General features: G+C 51.8%; 1 protein-coding gene across 3 annotated transcripts in view; it reads right to left on the reverse strand.

Moving 5' to 3' along the window:
* Positions 1-2,770: 2,770 nt before the first annotated feature.
* Positions 2,771-16,486, reverse strand: part of THAP4 (THAP domain containing 4) — a 39,986-nt gene continuing 26,270 nt past the window's right edge. For all 3 annotated transcript variants that reach the window (XM_045795847.2, XM_045795846.2, XM_045795848.2), the window contains one exon: positions 2,771-3,044. In XM_045795847.2, coding sequence (XP_045651803.1) covers positions 2,925-3,044 — 120 coding nt within the window. In that variant the 3' untranslated portion in view covers positions 2,771-2,924. The remainder of the gene's footprint in view (positions 3,045-16,486) is intronic.

Here is a 16,486-nt window from a genome sequence, read left to right on the forward strand (position 1 = left end):
ATCTCACGCATTTCCGCTAAGATTCCCTTCTCAGACAGGCTCCTCTGCCCATGGCACTGCTTGGCCCTTCAGACCGGGGCCTCTGAGAGCCTTGTAGGGGCGGGACAAGAATGTGGAGGGAGCCAGCGGTGAGGTCAGAGGGGGCCGGGGTAGAGTGCAGAGAGGTCTGCAGACTGTCAGGGACAGTGCACGCGGGCCAGACCCTAGCTCTGAGCGCCACAGGTCTGCCACCCCAAGCTCTTCAGGAGACGCTGTCTCCTTGGACATGCCCCAGAGGTTTCCATACTCTCCTCAGTATCCCGGGAGGGCCTGGCTCATGCCTGGAATTCCTCCCTCTCCTTCCTTCCTGTCTGTATGGGTGGTGGCCGGGGCAGGGGAGTGTGGGTGAGAGACGTCCCAGGCGATACCCTCCCTGGCGGCTACAACCTGAGTCTTCATTTGCCATCTCCTCCAGACCTGGAGGCACGGAGTGAGTCAGGGGCCATCCAGTGGCTGCTGCAGAAGAAAGGGGAAGGGGGAGGCAGGCACGGCATCTGGGCCCAGGACCCACAGCCTCTTGCTTTCCTCAGTCCACCCAGAGATGCCCGAGCACACCCAGAGCGCAGGGACCACAGGACCCGCCCCGCCTGTGATCACTCCTGCCCCGAGGCCACCTGCTCGCTCCTTGCTCATCGGAGCTCAGCCTCCCCATGCATCAGGACCTGAGGGGACCGGCCCGAGGGAGCCCCCTTGCTCATCACAACGCTGCTGACTGCTTTGCATTTTTGGCTCCTCTGTATATTTTGTAAAGTAAAAAATACACCAGATCCAATAACGTACAATGGCTACGTGCAAAAAAAGGAAAAAAAAAAAAGAGCCTGGCTATCTCAGAAGAGCACTTGACTCTCGATCCGGGGGTCGTGAGTTCAAGCCCCACATTGGGCATAGAGATTATTTAGATGCATAAACAAACTTAAAACAAAAAGGAAATGACCGTAGTAGGAAGGCGGCCAGTCTGTGACACTGACCGAGGGGCTGGTTCAGGAGGAGGTCCCCCATGGTGGTGGACTCCCCAGTGACTGAGGACAGGAAAGCCAGAATGAAGGGGTCATGTTGCCGCCATGGGGGCCTCTTAATCTTAGCATCAGCAAACGGCAGCAGGCGGACAGGTGAGGCTCCCGGTGCCAGGACAGAAGCGCTGGGCATGCCTTGGGAACAGGCATCCAAAGAGAATTTCCCACCCGCGGGGACGCAGGGGACAGACTGACCAGACAGACACACCCAGAATCCATCCCGGGAACACCTTCTGGGATTCGGGACCCTTCCCAATGAGTCAACGGCACGGGGGGAGGAGACCTGACGACGGTGCAGGGTGTTTGCTTCTGGTCCTGGGCTCTGAGCCCACCTTGCATGCAGGTCTGGGCGCTGCCCTCCCAGACCCCCTGGGGCTGCGAGCACCCAGGCCTGTGACTCAAGAGGGGGGAGGGGGACTTCCCGCGGTTCTGAGCTTCCCAGTTCCCTCGGTGTTCAGGTCTGAATGCTCGTTTTCCCCCAAAGCCGTATGTTGAAATCCTAAGCACAGGGGCTTTGCTATCTCCCCTAGATTTTGGAGGGTAAGTGGCCAGGAGTCTCGGCCTCGACCCAGACAGAGACCCGCACCCCACGTGGGTGGAGCCACTGCCGTGATTCCAGCCGCACCTATTCCAGAGAAGGCATCTAAGCCACGCGGTATAATCCCGCAGGAGGGCATCCAAGAGACGGCAGCGTGGGCCACGCCCAGTGAAGCTGTGGAGGCAGGACCTCCGTCCCACAGGCCTGGAGGGCAGACAGGGAGCCAAGAGCAGGACTCTGCCGCCTTCGGCTTCTGGACGTGCCCAGGAATGTTCACCCCATCGCCGCCCTGCCATGGTGCTTTGGAAGCACACTGTCTGGTTTCACAGGTTCCCGGCTAGAGGGGACTCTGCGTCAGGGTGAATCTGTACCTCGAGTCGGCCACACGGGATTTACTCGGCATGCCAGCACCAACCTCCCCTGCCCCTTGGCACTGGGCATACCAGCCCTGGTCCCCCCTCTCAGCTCCTAGGTACTGGCGACCCCAGCCGGTAAGGTCTTTGGTCCCCAAGCCCCAGGGGGCGGGGTGAGGGTGGCCTCAGCTGTTCCTGTGGGTCCTAATGTCCCCGGGCCAGAGCACCACCTTCCTTCACAAGCCTCTCCGTATTCCTGGCATGGCTTTGGATATGGTGGTGTGTGAGGAAGAAGAAAACGGCTTTGTTTTTACACGCATACTGAAGCAGTTAGGGGTAAATGCCTGGAATTTGTTTAAAAATACGCCAGCCAAGAGAAGGGAGGACAGAGGAAGCAGTTGGTGGGAGGTAGCGGGGTGACGGTACGAGGGCTTCGAGCGCGTTGGGGAGACGTCACAGTAAACACACACAGGAGAGCAGCACTGTGCTACCGCGTGACGTGCACGTGAGTACGCAGACCCACGGCCGCCCTCTGGCCGTGGGGACGCCCTTCCTGTGTGTGGACGTGCGGCCTGGGCCTCTGCTAGCTTCCAAAACAGGAGAGTAACTGCAGCCCTTTCTGTCTGTCCCACGTTTGCTGTCGGCTCATTACTGGCTCCTCCAGGAAGAGTTATTAAATATTTTAGGTCTCACCAAAACTGCCAACAGATAAAGAAAGGGAAAAAGAGTCACTCCTTAATTTTGGGGGGAAAAGACTGGAAAATGAGTCAAGTACTCACCAGCTGATGAAAGAAACGCACAATCTACACAAGTGATAATATTCAAAATTCTCAGTCATAAAAATAAAGGCCTTTTATTTGGTTTTTCTACACCGTTACAGAACCCGTGGCCACACTCTGGAACCCACGAGGCCTGCAGCCACACCCACACCTGCTGCGAGCGTCTACGGAGAAGCCGAAGGGTCACGACACACACTCGGGGTCACGGGGTCACCTTCTTGTAGGTGATGTGAAGATGCTGAGTCATGGGCTGGGTAGTGGTCGCCATGGAGACTGTCTGTTCAAGTTTGCCTTCAGAATTCAGCCTGAATTTTCGGGTGATCTGAGCAGAACAAATACAAACACCTTAGTTTTACCTTCCAAAGGCGGCCCCGCCACGGGCCAAGTGTTTGGTTCACGCTCAACGTGCCGCCCCCGTTGTCAGAGGCCTGTGGGCCGTACAGTGTTCTCGCCAGTGGGTGACGGACGCTCGGCCCATAGCCGCCGCGGGTGTGCCAAGATCAAGGGGTCCCGACCCCTGGCCCCTTCCTCTGCCCCTCGGCTGTCCCCAGAAGACCAACAGGTACACGTGGGCCTTGGTCTCGTCTCAGCTCATTTAGAAGCCAGCTGCTTTTTCCTTTCAGACAAAAGCTGACCTTCCGATGCATTCCTGCTTAAGCCCCCCTTCTGTTTCATGCTCACAACTTGAACTGACGTCACCTGTGTTTTCAGAAAACTCAGTGCGAGCACCTTTGGAACCACTAATTTATCACAAGAAAGTATGGCGGCCAATGAGAAAGTCCTATCGTCCTGGAATGTCTGCCAAGTAGAGTGTGGAGCAACCGCTGAGACACAAGCCGACGGCCAACGTCTTCCCAGTGTTCTGGAACACGCTGGGGGCTCCGGAAACATGAAACAGGAGTTCTCCTTCAGGCCACAGCCAGCCTCTCTCTAACTGACCATCTGGCACAGAAAAACCAGAAAAGCCACACTTCAGAAAGCCATTTAAAGGCATAAGGGAACCAGCCCAGAAGGCAGGACGAAGGTCCCGGAGAGAAGACAGTGTAGACCGTTCACCTGAGGTATGTGCCTGCTGTGAGGGGACAGCGGCAGGGCCAAGAGGCTGGGGAGCCGGGACAGCGCTGATTCCTGGAACACTTTGGAATGTGTGCCCATTGAGAAGGAGAGGCCATGGAAACATCCCAGACTTTTGGTCGGGACCCCTGACAGGCTGCACTCTAGGAGTGAGAGTTAACCAGAAACGGACAGGGAAGGCTAGCTTCAGAACAGCTCAGCCTCCGACAGCCAGCAGCATGCGGACAGCTCCATGCTAGGAGACAGAATCGCACAGAGCCTCACGGCATCTGTGGCTTTCACACACAGTGCCTAGGATTCAAGACAAGAAAAAGACAAAGAAAACCAATTTATTAGCAAGCGAGGTAAGAGCAAGACAGCACAGATCTGGGAGCAGACGCCCCGGGGCGGGGGGGGGGGGGGCGACGCGCCAACACCAGAGTCATCAGGAAAGGACACGGAGCATTTCTGCAGAGGACTGGATCCACCAGAAAGAGTAAAATGGGAGTTCTGTAACTGCAAAATGGTATCGGCAGAACAGACACCGCTGGAGAGCAGTCCGTAGAAAAACTCAGGCTGGACCCAGGGGGAGGACGGATGGAAGCCACGACGGAAGCGAAGAAACACAATGGAGACCCGAAGTTCTGAGACGGGAAGGAGAACGGAACACGAGCCAAATCCGAAGGGATCACGGCCAGCTCTCTGGGGCTGACTGAACATATACCAAGCCACAGACGGAAATTATATCCCAGCAAGACGCGGGCTGCTCACCAAGGACCAGCCAGCCAGACACCCTGGGGGCACGGGGGAGGGCAGCGTGTCCAGGAGCCAACCAGCCACATGGGCTCTGGGCTTCCCCAGAGAAGGAAGGCAGCAGGGATGGCATCTCAAAGGCATTAACATAACCATCACCCAAAGCATTCTTGGTGCAGTGAAAATACTCTTCAAAAATGAAGGCAAAATCGGGACCCCTGGGCGGCTCAGTCAGTTAAGCGTCTCCCTTCGGCTCAGGTCACGATCCTTGGGTCCTGGGATCGAGCCCCGCATCGGGCTCCCTGCTCAGCACGGAGGCCGCTTCTCCCTCTGCTTTCTCCCTGCTGCTCTCTCTCTCTCAAATAAACAAAATCTTAAAAAAAAATGAAGGCAAAATAGAGACATTTCTAAACCAAAAGACCCCGCAGAGGATTTAGCAGCAGCGGGACTCGCCAGCCCCTGGAAGGAAATACCAGAGGAATGTCTTCACGTTTTCAGGGGAGAGGCCCCGCAGCAGCACGGAGACGCAGCGACAGATGACGCCCGGGGAGGAGGAGCACGGGTGCAACCCGCGCCACAGGCATCAGGAGCCCAAGGCGGCGGCGCGTGCGTGAAGGGGGCTGACCCGCGTCCAGCTCGTGGGGGGCACGAGAAACGCCCGAAATCTTTGCGATGTTTCTGAAAAGAGTCCCCCACACAAAGTCAAAATGCTGGTATAGCACCTACTTGGCACCGAGCGCGGAAATCGAAGTTTGCTCCTGGCTGGAGAGCGCCACGGACTACAGGAGCCGGGCAAGTCCAGGTCTGACAAAGCTCCTGGGCTCTAGAAAGGGTGTTCACCCGTGTTTTCAAGTGTGAGAAAAGATTTCCAAGTGTCTCTGTGAGGAAGTCTCTGACTCATGCTAAAATGACCCGGAACATTCGTATTTACCCGTAAGAAGGAAAAAGTTTCATTTTGTTGTCATTAAGAAAAACAGAGTACTGTAAGACAGAAAAAGCAAAATAAAAAAATTAAATTGATAAACACCATCCCACCCACACACCACAAAACCACATGACCGCAAAAGCAGGGCGGGGGGAAGACACACGGACGGAGTCCTCATGACCGCGTCTCCGCGACTCCGTGTCCTGAGCGACGCCAGCAGTGGCAGCCGCGGGGAGGTGCTGGACAGGCGGTCCCAGGCTCTGCCCCAGGCGCAGCGTGTGGAACCGACACCCCGGGCTGAAGAGTCCCGGGCGCCTGGCACGCCCGTCCCAAGGTCCCTGGGGCGGTCTGGAAGCAGTCGGGGCACCAGCGTGTGTCAGACCCCCATGAACGCAGGCGGCATCTGTCCTCGGCGGGTATCCCTGAAGGACAGCACGAGGAGGTACGACAAACGAGCAGCAAGCGGGAAGACGGGAGGGCACAAGAGGGCAGGAAAGGGGAGAGCAGAGCGCCCAGAACAACACAGAGACACACACAGAAGGACGCCTTCGTGCGCCAGGGAAGCATTCTCATGCTATTTTAGCATCTTTATTGTTTTTAAAGATTCTATTTATTTGAGAGAGAGAGAGAGAGCGAGAGCACAAGCAGGGGGAACAGCAGAGGGAGAGGGAGAAGCAGGCTCCCCGCTGAGCAGGGAGCCTGATGGGACTCGAGATCGTGACCTGAGCTGAAGACAGACGCTCTACTGACTAAGCCCCCCGGGCGCCCCTATATTAGTGTCTTTAATTCTACATTACTTTTCTGGAGTTTCATTTACAAATAAACAAGGCTTTCAACTTTGACTCACTTTCCAGAGGAAAGAGGTGGTGTGGAGACACGCCCCACCTACGCCCACACGTGCTGCGTCTCCTGCAGGGCCGGGCTCACCGACCCTCACAGCTCGGGGGCTGCGGAGGGCTGTGCCCTCGCCTTGTCATGGAGCCACGGTGGTCTCACGGCTCCGTCGCCTGAGTGCCTACGACCGCACCGCGGACATGGAGCACAGGCGGGGCAAGGGGGACGCCGATGTTCGGGGGAGGGGGGGCGGGCCCCATGGGAGCCAAGGACAAAAGCAAGGCCACTTCTTGTTCACTTGGAGCCTGTGTGATCGGTGCTGAGGCTGACAGTCACCTCGTGAAAACATCCAACACCTGAGGGCAGCTGGCCTTTTCCAAACAGCTCTGTCTCTGCTGCAGGGGCTTCTGGAGACACCACATGGGCCCCCACATACCCCATTTCACTGTACAGTGGTCCAAGTGTGGGCCCCCCTCAGCCCTTCCCTGGCCATCTTGCTCAGAATAAGCAACGTGGCACCAAGCAGCAGACAGGAGACAGGCCTGGGAGTGCACACCATGACCTCCAGGTCCCAGGAAGGATGCTGGGAAGAGCAGGGCGAGGGGCCGCTCTGTGCCTGCGGCCCCAGAAGCGCACTTTCATGGGGCGCCATTTGGGCTGGGTACCTCCCACTCAGGGAGCATGGCCTCCAGGTACCGCCGCCCCCACCGCAGAGATGACAGTCCGCTGTCACAGCAGAGCACTCGGCGCCAAAACCAGCAAGAGCACTGCTGTGCGCAGGCCCCCGAAGAGCCGCCTGTCGGGCTCCTTTGGGTTTGCGGTCCCTCAAGGACGTTTCCTGCATCATCTTCCTCTTCCAGTGGAAGTCACTAGAAAGATTTAACGTTGGCACACGCTGTGCACGGCCTTGCTCTGGTTCCCGTGGCCTCTGGCAACAGCTAGCAATTTGGTAAGTCCACTCGTAACAATTCTGTGGTCATCCCAAGTTGGCCACCACAGCTAAAGCATCATCAAAAGGAAGACCTATGTGGGCCACAGACGGACCCCTGTTTGGGGAAGGGGGGTGGGAGGCAACGGTTAGCCTCTACAACTTCAAAGGGAGCTTGTTCAGGCTGCCAGGCAATCAGAGACGGCGTGCTCACTCAGCCTGAGCCCAGCTCCTGCAGACAGAGCTGGGTCAAGAGATCCCGTGGCCTCGGAAGTTTCAGGAAGAGTCCATGTGAACAAACAGCCAAGTGTGCTGACTTTCCCTAGATGGCACCTACCCCACAGAAACAGAACTGTGGAGGGAAGTGTGATGTGAGAATTCCTCCGTGTTTTAATGCTTCCTCAAAAGCATTTATTTTTCTCATTTCCTTCAGTAGGGAAAAGGTGGAAAAGGCAATTCAGGAGGAAGATGGCTGTGACTGTGTTTTAGGCCCTAAAACAAAGGTATGAGGAAGCCACCGTGGCCAGTGTGCCCCCCCACAGAGCGCATGTGGATGTGGAGGCAAGAAGGGCCTGGCTTGGTAAGCACGGGAACCCCAGCGTGCCGACAGCTTCCAGGCTGTCTTTACAGAAATGACGGCTTGCTGCCAGTCAGCACAACCGCGGACGTGTGGTGCCTGCCGCGAATACGGGTTCTTCCCCCACCCCCAGCTTTCCTGAGATGTGACTGGCACACGACGCGTGTGGGTGTAAAGCTACAATGCGATGCTGGACATGCGCGTGGATGGCGTCAGCTGACCCCCGTCACCTCGCAGCTACCTCTTGTGGGGGAGCGTGAGAGCTTGTACGATACAGTCTGAACTGCAGGCAGCGTGCTGTCCGTTACATCCCCACGACTCACTCCTCTTACAACCGGTCTGTGCCCTCTGACCTGCAACCACCCCGCTGCCCTCAGGCAACACCATTCTATTCTGTTTTTTAAAAATTCCACATATAAATGAAACCATGCAGTATTTCTCTTTCTCTATCTGACTTAGTTCACTTAGCATAATCCCCTCAGGGTTTATTCATGTTGCAAATGGCAGAATTAAACTTTTTTTAACGGCTGAACACTATTCCTTGCGGGCATGTATGTATATGTGTGTGTACACACGGCACGTGTTTCCGTGTTCTCGAACAGGCGAACGAGCTCACCCACAGGGGTCCAGGGCCAGAGTTTTTACACAGCTGAGCCACGACTGCGACCAAACCCTCTTCCTGCTCCTCACAGGTGACAAGGAAAGGTTGCTGGTGTGGGAGGGGGGGAGGCAAGGGAGAGGACACAGGGAAGGAGGGTCATTTTAAGAAAAGGCACAAAGACAAAAAGATGAAAAATTAAATTAATAGCTTAACAGCAAACTGGAGACAGAAGAAAGACTCAGTGAATTTGAAAGCAGGTCAATAGGAATATCCAGGTGGGGGGTCCCTGGCTGGCTCAGTCAGTGGAGTGCGTGACTCTCGATCTCAGGGTTGTGAATTCAAGCCCCATGATGGGCTCAGAGATTAAAAATAAAATCTTTAAAATATCTAAACTGACTAATATAGAGAAAAAAGACTGAAAAGGAATGAACAGAGTCTCAGGGACACGTGGGACAGGGTTAAATGGCTTGACATCTGTTTAGTAGCAGTTTTGATGGGACAAGTCAGAATGCAGCACAAAAACAGCTGGAGAAATAATGGCAGAAAATCCCCAAATAATGACAAAAAATACCATCCTACAGATCCAACAATTTCAGGAGACCCACACAGCATAAATACAAGGAAATCACACCCAGGAACACCAAAGCGAAAGGGAGATTAAAAAAAAAAAATGTCAACAATGACTAGAGAAAGGGCTCCTGGGTGGCTCAGTCAGTGAAGTGTCTGTGTCCTGGGATCGAGTCCCGCGTCAGGCTCCCTGCTCAGTGGGGAGTCTGCTTCTCCCTTTTCCTCTGCCCTCCCCCCGCTCGTGCTCTGTCTCTCTCTCAAATAGATAAATGAAATCTTTAAAAAAAAAATGACTGCAGTAAAAAGACAAATTACTTGTAGGGCATGAATAATTATGGCTGACTTTTCAACAAACACAATTAAGGTCAGAAGACAATGGAACAAAATAATTACTTTAAAAAACTATGCCTGTTGACCCAGAATTTTATTTATGGTAAAAACATCCTTCAAAACTGGGAGTGAAAGAAGATTCAGTGAAGACGGCTGAGTAGGAAGTCCCTGGAACTGGTCTCCCCACTCGACACTGGATGCAACTGCACTGGCCCATCCAGCAGCCAGGAGGCGGGCTGCTGTGCGGGTGTCTCTGGAGCAGCCTGTGGGGGCCAGGGTGGGCAGCAAGGACCCTGTCCTCCAAATACAGAGGACCTGTCATCTGCGGGCAGCAAGGGCCCCAGCCCCTCCAGCTCAAGGGGCTCATGGGAGATTTGAAGAGCTAGTACCCCCTCACCCCACTTCATTTTAACTTTTTCCCCTTTTGGGACCCAGACTTTAGAGATGAGGACAAACAATGACATATATGGAGAAATTAGAAAGTGAGTGCACGTGCCCAGGGAAAGGTTCAGGAAAACTCGAGAAGACCTTCAATTTACATCTCAGGTGGCTCCTGGGCACAGAGACAGCCCACAACCAGCAAACAAACAAACAAAATAAACATAAATAAATGGAAACACATCCAGTGTTCATGGATTAGAAGACTTAACAGCAGTAAGACACCAATACTGCCCAAACATGTACAGGATTAACGAAATCCCTATGAAAATTCCAATGATATGTTTCGTAGAAACAGAAAAATCTATCCTAAGATTCACATGGAATCTCAAGGGACCCAGAATAGGAAACAAGAAAACAAACAGCCCTGAAGAAGCAGAACAAAGCTGAAGGACACAAACCTCTTGATCTCACACCTACGTGCACTGGCGAAATGACAGACGTAGACCGATGGACAGAACAGAGAACCCAGAAATAAACAAACTCTCACAAAGGTGGTCAAGTGATTTTCAACAAAGCTGTCAAGACCATTCAATGGGGAGAGGACAGACTCTGCAACAAACAGAGCTGGGAAAACTGGACATCCACGTGCAGAAGAGGAGTCGGATGCGTAACTATCACCACACACAAAAACTACCTCAAACAAAGTGTAATTCATGAAAATTAAACACTTTTATACATCAAAAGACATTGTAAGTAAAAAAGCAGCTCACAAAACAAGAGAAAATATTTGGGAATCATGTATCTGATGAGGGATTCCGAGATAGCGGCGAACTCCGGCTGCTGTAACCCAAGCAGAAGACAGCTAGTGTTGGCGAGGGCGTGGGGAACCCGGAGCCCGGCGCTGCTGACGGGAACGCACGCTGGTGTGGTGCAGCCGCTGTGGGCAACGGTACGGCAGTGCCTCGAAACGTGAAAAACAGAGCTACCCTATGACCCAGCGAGTCCGTCTCTGGGCGCGCTCCACAGGACTGACAGCAGGTCTCGAAGAGGTATTTGCAGAGCCAAGTTAACGGCGGCATTACTCACAGTAGACGGAGCGTGGAGGCACCGCTGCTGTCCGTGGATGCGTGGCGGATGCGTGGATAAGCACAACGCTAACACACACACGGCAAACCACCACTCGGCCTTAAAGACAAGGGAAGCTCCACAACGTTCTACCACATGCTGAACCCTGAGGACGTTATGCCGAGTGAAAGAAGCCAGTCCCAGAAAGACCAGTGTGTGACTCCACATACACGAGGTCCCTAGAGTAGTCAGGCTCGTAGACACAGAAGCAGAATGGGCGCCTCCAGGGGCTGTGGGAGGAGAGTGTGGGGAGTTACTGGTTAATGGGCACGGGGGACTTCAGTTTTATAAGACACAAGTGTTGCGGCAACGGACGCTGATGGCCGCACACCACTGAAGTGTGGCCTTAAGAACGGTTAAGATGTTAAAGTCTGTTATACGTATTTTACTCCACAGTTAAAAAGAAAAAAAAAAACTTAGGGAGTGAAATAACCCCAAGAGAATTGCTGACAGCAGACCTATACTGCAAAGAAGGCGTGAACACAGGGCTTCAGGATGAAGGGAAACTATGCCCCTGGAGACGTGGGTCTACAGGAAGGTGAAAAGAATAACACAAAAGAGAAAATAAGTGGTTAAGTAGAAGACATTACTTTAACCCCCTCACTGTCATGTCTCGGAAAGCTCATTATTTAAAGCAAAAGTAATGGGACACCTGGGAAGCTCAGTCAGTTAAGCGTCTGACTCTTGGTTTCGGCTCAGGTTGTGATCTCCCGATTGTGGGACTGGGCGCCATGTCCTTGGGCTCCGTGCTCAGTGGGGAGTCTGCTTGAGATTCTTTCTCGTCCTCCCCCTCTGCCCCCTAACTCATGCTTTCTCTCTCTCTCTCAAATAAATAACATGTTTAAAGAAACAAAGCACAAGTAACAACACAGTGAGGGTTTGTGGTACGTACGTGCACACTTTCACACGGATATTCACATATCTGTGTTACAGGTGTGACGACACGTGTAAGTGTAACAGAAACGGTCAGCTGGGTTACAGAGAAGGACCAGGAAGGTGTCAGCTGCAAAGTAAGGGGGGTTATCTAAGATCAGTGTGAAGCAGGAGATGTAATGGTTCCATACTGGTTATAAGCAGACTTGGGTAAGTTTAGGATTGACACTGTTAGCCTCAAAACAACCATTAAAAAAATGATAAAAGACACAGTTAAGAAGCTAACAGAAGAAATATCACTCGGCCATACAGAAGGATGAGCTCTGGCCGTCGGCAACATCACGGGTGGCCCGAGAGTGCGTCCTGCTCCGTGAATACGTCACACAGAGAAGGACGAACACCGTCGCATCTCACTTGTCTGTGGGATCTAACACACAAAGCAAACGGATAATCGCACAAAGAGCAGAATCAGAGCCATAAAGGCAGAGGACACGCTGGTGCCCCGCAGGGGAGGGGTGGGGGGTGGACGGAAGGGGTGAAGGGCAGCGGGAGGTGCCGCTTCCAGTTACAGGGAGAGTACGTCCCGGGGACGAAAGGCGCAGCACGGGGGCTGCGGTCAGTGATCCCGTGATGGCGTCGTGTGGGGACAGGTGGTGAGCACAGCGTAATAGTTTACGGAGTTGTCCAATCACTATGTTGTACACCTGAGACCAATGTAACATTGTGTGTCAACTACACTTCAGTTGAAAAAAAAAAGCGAACAGAAGAAAGAAAACAATGCTAAAATTACTTAATTAACCCAAGAGAACACAGTAAAGGAAAAAAACGAGAATGAACAAAAGACAAATCAAGATGGTGGTCTTACAACCATCCATACCAGTAATATTTTTATTAAATGTAAATGGACTAAACATTCCAATTAAAATATGGAGCTTTCTGACTAGACGAAACAAAGCAAGACTCCAGGGGATACAGTCTGAGTACAGAGAGATAAAGAGATGGAAGGTAAAAAGGTAGGAAAACAGATGTGCCACATAGACAAGCCCTGGACAGCAGCTGCGGGTTTGCTGTCATCAGACTCCAAGGTACACACTGCAAGCCCCCAAGGGGAGCCCGCGTCAGTGTAACACACACCATCATACGTGTGCATCCAGGACAGAGCTGCAAGGTCATGAAGCAAAAACAGACCCAGAGAAAGGAACAGAAACAGCCTCGATCACCGTTGGAGATTTCATTCCAGCACCTCTCAGGAATCAGATAGAACCAGAGCCCCCACCAGAAAAATCAGCAGTATGAAGGGAATCTGAACGACGTTATCCATGGACTTGACCTAAGTCCACGACGCCTGACAGCTGTCAAGGGCTTACTTATCTGGAGTGAGCATGAAGCACTCACCAAGTTCACCACACGTTGTGGGACAAAGTAACCCTGAGAGCACGTTCTCCGGGCTCCACAGACTGGAATCAGAAATCAGCAGCAACAGCACACGTAGAAAATCCTCTAATACTTGGAAAGTAAGTAACCACTTCTAAATGACCCAGTTCAAAGAAGAAAGTCACCAGGGAAAGTATTTTGAGCTAGGAGGTGACAAGAGCACACTGTTCACACCTGCGGGACACAGCTGGAGCCGGGCTTGGGGGAAAGTCATAGTTTCAAGTGATGTATCACAGGTAAAAATGGGCTGCATATTAGTGACCTGTTTCCCACTTAAGGAATCAAAAAAGAGGAAATTAAACTCAGGATAATTAGAATAAAAGAAATAATATGATGCAAAAATCCTTCAACGTATGTAGTTTAGGAATACACAAATCCAGCAATAACTAAAGATAACAAATTGTTTATCTGTCATTGGGGTTTATCTGAAGAATGCAGGGTTGGGTCAACATCTGAAACCTTGTTCCTGTAATTCACCAGATTAAGAGAATAAAGGAGAAAAAATCACACACATATCTCAATAGTTAGAGCAGAAGCTCCTGTCAGAATTCAACACCCATTTACAATTTTTAGTAATAGACAAACCAAAAATTTAAGAAAACAGAATGTGGTAAAGGGCATCAGTAAAAACCCAACAGCGACCATTGCACCCAATGGTGAGAGATGCAATGCTTCCTGTGAACAGAGAGCAGGGCCTGGTGTCTACTCCCACCACCTGTACAGAACGTTCCAGAAATCTGCCCTTGCCGATGTCCTAGCCCAGAAGAAAGCAACGGCATCGAGACTGGAAAGTAAGAAGTAACCCTGTCCGTAAGAGCAGAAGACATGACTGTGTACAAAACCCCACAGAATCTACTAAAAAATCGAGTAAAATAAACAAGTGAATTTAAGAAGGTTACACGGTATAAAATCAGTATGTAACAGTCAAATGTATTTCTATTTCCTAGCAATAAATAATTGGGAAAATTAAGAAGTCATTGGTAAGAGCACCCAAAAACCACAAAATACCCAGGCATTAATTTTACACAATACACACACGATTGTACACTGAAAACTAGAGAACAATGTGGGGTGAGGGAAGCCCACATAACAGATTTACCTGGTACTGCATCAGGAGGGTCAGTCTGCTGAAGACGGCACTTCCCAAATTAGTCTTGAAGTTCAAGGAATCCTAAATTGTTTTAGAAGTCGACAAGCAGATTCTAAACTTCATACGAAAATGCAAAGGGTCCTTGGGTAGCCAAAACAATTTTGTAAAAAAGAAAAAAAGTTGGACAACCGATATAAACTGACTTCAAACATTATTATAAAGCTACGGTAATCCAGATCGCTTGGCCTCAGTATACACAGAAACTCAGAGATCACTTGGGTGTAAGAGAGTCCAAACTGGACCCATGTAAGTGCATGTCACTGTGGGGCAAGGGAAGAAGGGCAGTCTTTTCAACAAGGGGTGTTGGAACAATGGGATATCTACCGGGGGTGGGGGTGTAAAAGAATCTTGACCCCTACCTCATACCATACAAAAACACAAATTCCAAAATTATAGACCTTAAAGTAAAAGAGAAAACCATAAAAATTCTTGGAGACAATGCAGGTTAAAAATCTCTGCAGCCTGGGTTGGGCAAAAGAATTTAAGACGGGGCACAAAAAGCACAGAGTATAAAGGAAAACACTGGTAACGGAACATGAGAAGTCAAACATTCTGTAAACCTAAGCTGGGAGCACATGTTCTTGACGAAGGACTTGTTCTCAGAACACGGAACTCTCAGAACTCGGTGGCAAGATCAACACCCCGCTGGAGAGAGGGCCCAGGATCTGAATGCTTGCTTCACAAAACAAGACCTAGGTGGCACATAAGCACCACGGAGGGAGGACCAACATCGCCAGGCACCTGGGAAACGTACTTAACTGCATGAAACGCCCTGTGCAGCCCACAGGACGGCGGGCACTCAAGGACCAACGTGGCAGGGGGTGGGGCAGCGGGGGCAGCAGGCAGTGGCACCAGACCCAGCCTGGCGGCTCCAGCTCGCAGCCTGGCGCTCCCCATGGGACTCAGCAGTCCCAGTCCTAGGTCCTCACACGAGAGACGTGAAAATACACATCCACACCAAGACGTCCACACACACGCTCACAGCAGCCTTATTCCCAACAGCCCAGAACTGGAAACAAGCCGATCGCTGTCCATCAACACAGGGGAGAAGACGAAGCTGGGACATATACTGGAACATATACTCAGCAACCCAAACCACCCAAACTAGTGCTAAAAGCAATAGCATGAATGAGTCTCACAAATGTTGCCTTGAATGAAGGAGTAAATACTGTATGGTACCACTTACAATGAGTCCTACAAGACACAAGTCTAGTCTGTAGTGACAGAGATCTGGCCCTGGTCCTGGCAAGGGCTGGGGGCTGGCGAGGTGCAGCACAGGGTTCTTCCTGGGGTGATGGGCTGTTCTCGTCTTGACTGGGGCATGTTCCAAGGGGGCCCATCTGAAGTGTGTGCATCAACTGTATGTAAATTATACCTCCAGAGAGTTGATTTTTTATTTAAGCAAAAAAAAAAAAAAAAAATTCTAGTAATCCATGGTAATTAGGGGGAACTGGCACGGGTGAGGGGAGACAAGCAGGGGCATGTAGGACGGGGTGGGGGAAGGACAGGGTCTGCCAGCAGGGGCTGGGTCAGCTGGCCGTTCTACTGCACAAAACTCAATTCTAGGTGAATTAATGACCAGAAGGGGAGATTTTAAGTCAAGCTGTAATGCTTCCAGGAAAAAAAAAAAAGAATATATATTTTTTGACCTGTTTTCAGGGAGGCCTGCTTAAATAAGAAACACTAAAACCAATCTAGAAAGGAGAGCCTGGGAAACTGAACCACATAAAATTAAGAACTTCCGTTTCTCAGAAACAGAAAAGGAGTGAAAAGATATAGACTGGAAGGGATATTGGCCACACAAGTAAATGGGAAGGGGCTTACATCCAACTTACAGAACAAGTGTGAGGAAGGACAGAGACAGCGGAAGCCGGCCAGAGGACCCGGACAGGACTTCACTAGAGGAGGCGCCAAGCAGGAGAGGACGGGACGCCGGCCGTCAGAGCAGCTCTGGCTGCAGGAGTCAGCCCCTCAGGATGTGGCGAGCATTAATGGGGAGAGTTTCTGGAAGGCAGGGGCCTCTCTGATCCTCAGTATCAAACGGGGACACGGGTCTGGACCTGCTGTGTCTCAGGGCTGCTGTAGGGCACCCTGCTGTGGGCTGTGTGGGGTCTCAAGTGACCAAGCACTGAGAAGCAGGGTAACAGAGAAGGGGTGAGCTCAGGCTTCAACAAGATAGCCAAGGACCCCTCCCAACACCTGCCGCTCCCCGGGGTATGCAGAAGCCAGGCAT

This window comes from Ursus americanus, chromosome 1 (genome assembly GCF_024610735.1).
Source record: "Ursus americanus isolate L20-20 chromosome 1, mUrsAme1.1.p, whole genome shotgun sequence".
Classification (NCBI taxonomy): domain Eukaryota; kingdom Metazoa; phylum Chordata; class Mammalia; order Carnivora; family Ursidae; genus Ursus; species Ursus americanus.